Genomic DNA, 6,203 nt, shown 5'->3' on the forward strand with positions numbered 1-6,203 from the left:
CCCCCGCCCCCAGTCTTGTAAGCCCGACCTAGAGTGTACAACACCTGTCTGGGGACCCCTTAAGGGCATAGGGTGATTGCAGCCACCTTTTCTAAGACCCCAGCCCAGGATCAGACCTGACTCCAGGAAAATGCCTCCTGCTCCCAACCAGAGCCATTAACCATGCCATTCCATTCTCTTCCCAGTTTATCTCAGCTGCTTGGGAGAGGCCCAGGCAAAGCCCACCCTGAGATAGGCCTCCCTGGCGCCTGTCTTCAAAAATCCAGGCATCCTTAGGCAAGGGTGGAGCTGAAGCAGCACTGGAGCCCTGGACCCCCGGGGCCACCTACACCCACTGACCTTCTTGGTATAACCCATGGCCTTCAATACAGAGTGATTCAAGGTCTCCAGGGAGGCCAGGACATCCTCATAGTCACCCATGTGGTCCACAAAGTAATCTGGGGAAGGAAAGGCAAAGGTCAGGGGTCACAGGTCCTGCCCCTCCCACTCAGCACTCCTGCCCCTCCCACCTGCGCTAGCCCCAGCCTCCCTGCCTCAGGACCTTCTCCTCCAGCCCCATCCCGGCACCCCCATCTTGGTCCCAGAATAGTCAGGCACCTACCACACAGCTCCTTGGTGTCTACGTGGCTGCAGAGACAGACAGAGACAGAGAGGGGGTTAGCAGGCCTGACCCTGCACAGCCTGCGAAAACACACATCCCGCCTGCTCTTCGCAGCCTGTGTGCTGGCCCCACAAGCCCCGCCTTATAGATGAGTGTGCAGCAGGTAGGTGACATCCCCACCCCTGAAGGCCCATGTCTGTCTGACCCCTGACACCACCCACCCTTCTTCTGTTTTCTCTGAGTCTGCTGACCCCATCATGAATAAATGACACCAAGGGTAGGGCCAAGCCAGGGGCCGGGAAAGGGGTAAAGGGACAGAGGGTGAGGACACGTTACTGTGACGGGCTGTCAACAAAGCTCTCACCTGACCCACTGACCCACCCCCAGGAGACCCTGCCTGCTGGGTCCTGGAGTCCTTGGGGGTGTGGCAGAGCCCTTCTTGTTCTGGTCCCAGCCCCTGGGTCCCACATCCCCATCCCTGCAGCCTGGAGAAGGGTCCTGTCCTTTCTTGGGGGAACGGGCTGAGCATGAGCCTATCCCCGTGGCAATGAAGGAGCATACACCAGCCCCAAGATCAGGGCTGCAGTGCTGGCAACCATGGTGGTTCTGCAGCTTAGGAGCAGATTTGATAAGCTGGGGCCCTCTGGGACTGGCTAGAGATGATCTGGATAAGGAGCAACTGCCAAGTCAATGTGCAAGGGACCCAGTACAGTGGTGGCCCTTTCTGGGACCAGATCCCCCCTCGTGCTCAGAGGAGCCCAGGCTCAGCAAGGCGCATCTGGACAGAAGGCTTCTGTGGCCCAGTGAATCTGCACTCGGAGGCTTTGCATGCTCTGTCAGGAGGTGCCTCCAACCTCCATCTCATACTCAGAGTTCTGGCAAGTCCTGCAGAAAGCGACCCTGTCATTCTGCTTTAATTCGTGTTTAACAAATCTTTTTGTTTGTGCACTCTTTTGGTCACAAAGTCTATTTAGCATCCCAAGGAGCTAATGTTTGTGGCTTACACCTTAGGGAATGTTGAGGAGATTAATCCTGAAAGTCTTTCAGAGCTTTGACCTTCCATAACCACGAGTCCTCCCTGCACCCCCACCCACCCACACACACTCTCACAATTCGACTCTCAATCCAGTGCCTCCTTCTCCCTCCACCTCCACCCCCTCCTGTACCCTGCTGGCCCTAACACAAAAGGCCCTGAAAGAGAAGGTCTAAATCAATGGGCACCTGCCTGGCCCCTTCAAAGCACCCCAGGAAGCTGCAGTAACAGCTCAGAAATCTCCATCTGGCTCCAGAGAGTTCTCCATTCTGCAGTCTGCAGCCTGAAGCCATTTCTTTAAAGTGGCCTTTCCCAGAGGATGGTGTATGCTCCACTTACCACATCCTGGTGCCCAGCCAGTGCCCCCCAGGACACTCTCAGCCCCAGCCTCTGGTCCAAGCCACCATTGTGCTCTGCCCCTTGCACACTGGTTTTGTGGTAGCTTCTTGTCCAGACCATCTCTAGCCAGTCTCAGAGAACCTCAACTTACCAAATGTGCCCTAAGCAGCCCTCTGGACACTTGGGTCCTCATCACGCAAGTAGTCCTGAGAAAGGAGATCAGGTGGGACTCTGATCCCTCCTGAAGGTGGGGTTGAGGAGAGGGCTCAGACCTCATCCTGTCTGGGGAATCCCAAGGGCAAGATTGGAGGTGACGTTGGGAAGGATCAAGTGTAAGTCTGAGTAGAATCTGCATTTCCCACTTGATTTAGACATGCGGTGGAGCCAGAGTTTTTGACTGATTCTGAGATGCAGGTTAGGGTTATGACTGGGTTGGAGAACAGGTTTACCACGGTATAATGGTAGATGTAGTGTTGAGTTAGGATTCGTGTTTGCTTTAACACAGAAGTCAGTGTTAGGGTGAGGTTCAATCTCACAGTTAGGACTAGGAGGATGCACAGGCATTGGGGCTAAGGTTAGAACCAGCTGCTGGCTGAAGATGGCAGAAAGATGAAGTCATTGCCAACTTCCCATTTTCATAATCCCATGTCCACTGCAAAACCGAGAGTCTCTCCTTAGTTGGCCATGTGCACTCAGAAGAGACACACTTGAGATAGTAGCCAATGCAATACGAATCTGCACACGCCCCAGTCACCCCAGGCGGTGAAGAGCTGACTTCCGGATTAGCAAATTTGGGGATTTTCAGTTCTCCTGCCCCTTACAGGGGACTAGGAATGGAGACTAGATGAAAAGACGCCTCCACCATGGCCCACACATGCCCCCACTCTGCCAACCAGGACTGAACTCACTTGGTGTTGTCAGAATCAATAGTGTGAAAGAGATCCTCGAGTTCTTTCTCACTGAGGACACCATCTGCAAAGAAGAGCTGGAATTCCTCCAAGGACAGCTTCCCATCATCTGCAAGGAAGGAAGCAGGGAAAAGAGCTGGTGTCTGCAGAGATAAGGCTGGTGGGGCCAGTGCATGCATGGCCCCCAAATCCAGGCAATGCCCTGACAGAGGAACTCCAGCTCAGATAATCCCTGCCCTCCCAGTTAACTCCCAAACTAAAAGACAAATTCCATTTTAGATAATCCCTACCCACCCAGCTAATTCCCACACTAACCAGTAAACTCCAGTACACAGAGAATCACTGCCTCATCCAGCTAATTCCCAGACCAATGCCTGTTTACAGATAATCCTCAAACCAACAATAATGCAATAGCTAGCTTTCTTGGGCTCACCATGCACTCAACAGTTTCCATGTATTCAACAAATACAGAGTACCTGCCCCTGCCAGGGAATTTTCTCTCATTAATTTACATGGCCACCTGGAGGCAGGTGCTATTTAAGATAACCCAGTGTGAGCAACTTGTCCCACGTCACACCATCGGTATGAAGTGGATCCAAAGCCCAGCAGCTGGATGAGCCACCACTCCATAGCTTCCAAATGCCAAGTGGTCTCCCCACATCCCCATCCCCAATCCCAGCCCCTAAGCCTTGACTCTCTCAGCACTGTTCTTAGAGTACAGAACAACCCTTTCTTCTCTGCCCCATCTATGTGGCAAACTTCAAGTCCTTCCCTGAGGCAGCATGAGATGCCTGCCAATGGCTGGCATGAGGTTCTCACTGTTACCTCCTCTCCCAGGCCACAGATGCAGCTGTCTAGATGTCAAGCCATGTGGGAAGGAGGTGCCAGGCCTGGAGGTGCCAATGCTCTGGCCAGAGGCTGTGCTTCTGAGGTGGAGCTCCACAGAGGGGTGTCCACAGCTGACGCATACCACCTGTCCTGCCCATCGCCTCACCTCCCCTCACTCGCAGTTGTTCTGGGGACACTTTTGGCCCCACCAGGAAGGTCTTGTGGGTTTGGATCAGATTGGGCCACCAGGGGAGGTGGCTTGAGCAGAACATCAGGGACTCTGGAAGGTAGTCCCTAAGCTTCCACCCTCAGTTCCTTCCACCTAGACAGACCTGCTGAGCAAACGCCAGCAAGCTCATCCCCCACCTGCCCTGCAGCCACCTCCCCCTCCTCAAGGATCTGTTCCTCCTTAACAGAAACTATGTGAGGGGCATGGAGGTCAGGGAGAAAAGGGAGCCCACGACGGTTCCTGGACCCCAGCCTCTTTACATAAACCCCTCACATTACTTCCAGAGGATCTGCATTCAAAGCTGGGTGCTTGGGACAAGGGCCCTGCGAGTCCACATGGCACCTTCCTGTGGATTAGAAAAAGACACTACTTTCTCTGCTGAGAGGATGAGACCAGTGTTGGCGCACGTGTTGAAAGTGGATTGTAGCCTGGATTTGAAACCCTCCACTTCCTCGGGTGCGTGCCCTTGTGCAGCACACAATCTGCCTAACCTGACATGGCAGACCTACTTGGGTTCAGAATGAGTCATTCTTAAACTTTAAAGGCTCTAGTGCTTCTGTCTGTGCTCCTAGCAGCTCTGCTGGAGCTCAACACAGGGTGAGAGCATAAGCTCAGGAGAGGGGGGTCTTCAGATCTTACCATGGTTTCATGCCACCACTTTGCTCTTTAACCCCACAGGGCATAAAGTATCAGAGGCTGGTAAACAACATGAACGTGTGCGTGGGGGACTAGGGCCAATATCCCAAGATGCCCCCAACATCGCAGTGCAGATTTCGAGGTTACAGTGGGAAGAATTTGACTTTCAAAGGAAAGACCAACACAACCCCAATCCAACCACACATGCACAAACCAAAGACTCAAAACCTAACAACAAAATGTCCGTAGTCAGCCATGAAATGAGTGAAATCGAAGCTGTGGCTTTCTGTGTTCCGTGACAGAGAACGCCTTCCAAGTGTCTTCAGCAAGAGTGAAGCTAAAACCCAGGAGTCACGGCATGGAGTCAGGCCACACGTGGAGTTCTTTCCACATGCTCATTCCTTTAGTCTTCATAACAAGACACAGGTAGTACTATCACTTCTGTTTTAGAGAGGGGTAAATGGAGGCACGGAGCCATTAGGGTACTTGCCTAGGTCCTACAGCTGAAGCTTGAACCCAGGCCATCTGGCTCCCAAGTCCAGGCTCTCAACCTAATCCAGGGGTAGGATCTAGTGGCGAGATCGCCACCTACCCCCGGGGTGGGTGCTGGCTCAGGCACCCCCACTTTGGGTGAGGGGTAGTCACCATGGGCATGACAGGAAGGTCTTAGTGAGCCCCAACCCCAGCCTCCCTCTGGCTGCCTCATCTCCCCACGTGCCTGTCGAGGTACCTTGGTCCCCCACTGCACACAGGGAGAGCAGGCAGACAGAGGCCAGCAAGGTGCCCCATCACAAAGCTTTCCGCTTACCCTGAACGCCTGACCACCGGCCTAATGAATCCGCTAATGAGGAAAAACATGGCCTACGCAGGCCCCCAGTCCAATTAGACAGGCCAAGCGGGTCAGTGCCGGCACTTCTGCCAGAGACCCCAAGCAGGCCTTTTGCAGGTGTCTTTGCTAATTAGCACGAACTCAGCATCTCCATGACCTTTCAAATGCCAAGAGCCTGCCAGTGTCCATGTCCCTGGAGGGAATGCTGTCTGGCACTCAGCCCTCAGCCACCCTCTGGGTTTATGTCCCAGGATGCCAGTCAAGCCCCTCATGCTAACCTTCCCATAGGGATGGGGCATCTGGTGTCCATCTCAGCCAAACAAGTCTCTGTCACAGGAACCACCCTGATAGGCCAACCCTGAGCCTTTGCTCCTGTAGTCTCTAAGGCCTAAGGGCAGCCTGGGGGCTCCTTTGAGTTTGCACCCCCATCCCCCACTCCTCTGAGGCATCCCATCCATCCTTCTTGTGGACACCTGAGGCAGGGCTAGCATCAGTGTTGAGTAGTCCTGTGTGTGCTTGTGTGCCTATCTGCCTCCACACCTGCACCCCCTGCACACCTGTTCCCATCCCTGCACCCACACCTCCCTGCACGCCTGTTCCCATCCCTGCACCCACACCTCCCACACGTCTGTTCTCATCCCTGCACCCACACTCCCCGCACGCCTGTTCCCATACCTGCACCCACACCTCCCACACACCTGTTCCCATCCCTGCACCCACACCTCCCTGCACACCTGTTCCCATCCCTGCACCCACACCCCCATGCACACCTGTTCCCATCCCTGCACCCACACCTCCCT

General features: G+C 54.3%; 1 protein-coding gene across 4 annotated transcripts in view; it reads right to left on the bottom strand.

The window, feature by feature from the left end:
* Window positions 1–6,203, bottom strand: part of NECAB2 (N-terminal EF-hand calcium binding protein 2) — a 38,740-nt gene that overhangs the window by 25,301 nt on the left and 7,236 nt on the right. For all 4 annotated transcript variants that reach the window (XR_001883148.1, XR_001883149.1, XM_017860958.1 and 1 more), the window contains 3 exons: window positions 2,882–2,990; window positions 602–627; window positions 340–437 (listed from right to left, as the gene is read on the bottom strand). Coding sequence is in view for 2 of the 4 variants with exons in the window: in XM_017860958.1 (XP_017716447.1) it covers window positions 340–420 (81 nt within the window). In the remaining 2 variants the exon portion in view is untranslated. The remainder of the gene's footprint in view (window positions 1–339; window positions 438–601; window positions 628–2,881; window positions 2,991–6,203) is intronic.

This window comes from Rhinopithecus bieti, unplaced genomic scaffold, assembly GCF_001698545.2.
Source record: "Rhinopithecus bieti isolate Rb0 unplaced genomic scaffold, ASM169854v2 scaffold_1618, whole genome shotgun sequence".
Lineage (NCBI taxonomy): Eukaryota > Metazoa > Chordata > Mammalia > Primates > Cercopithecidae > Rhinopithecus > Rhinopithecus bieti.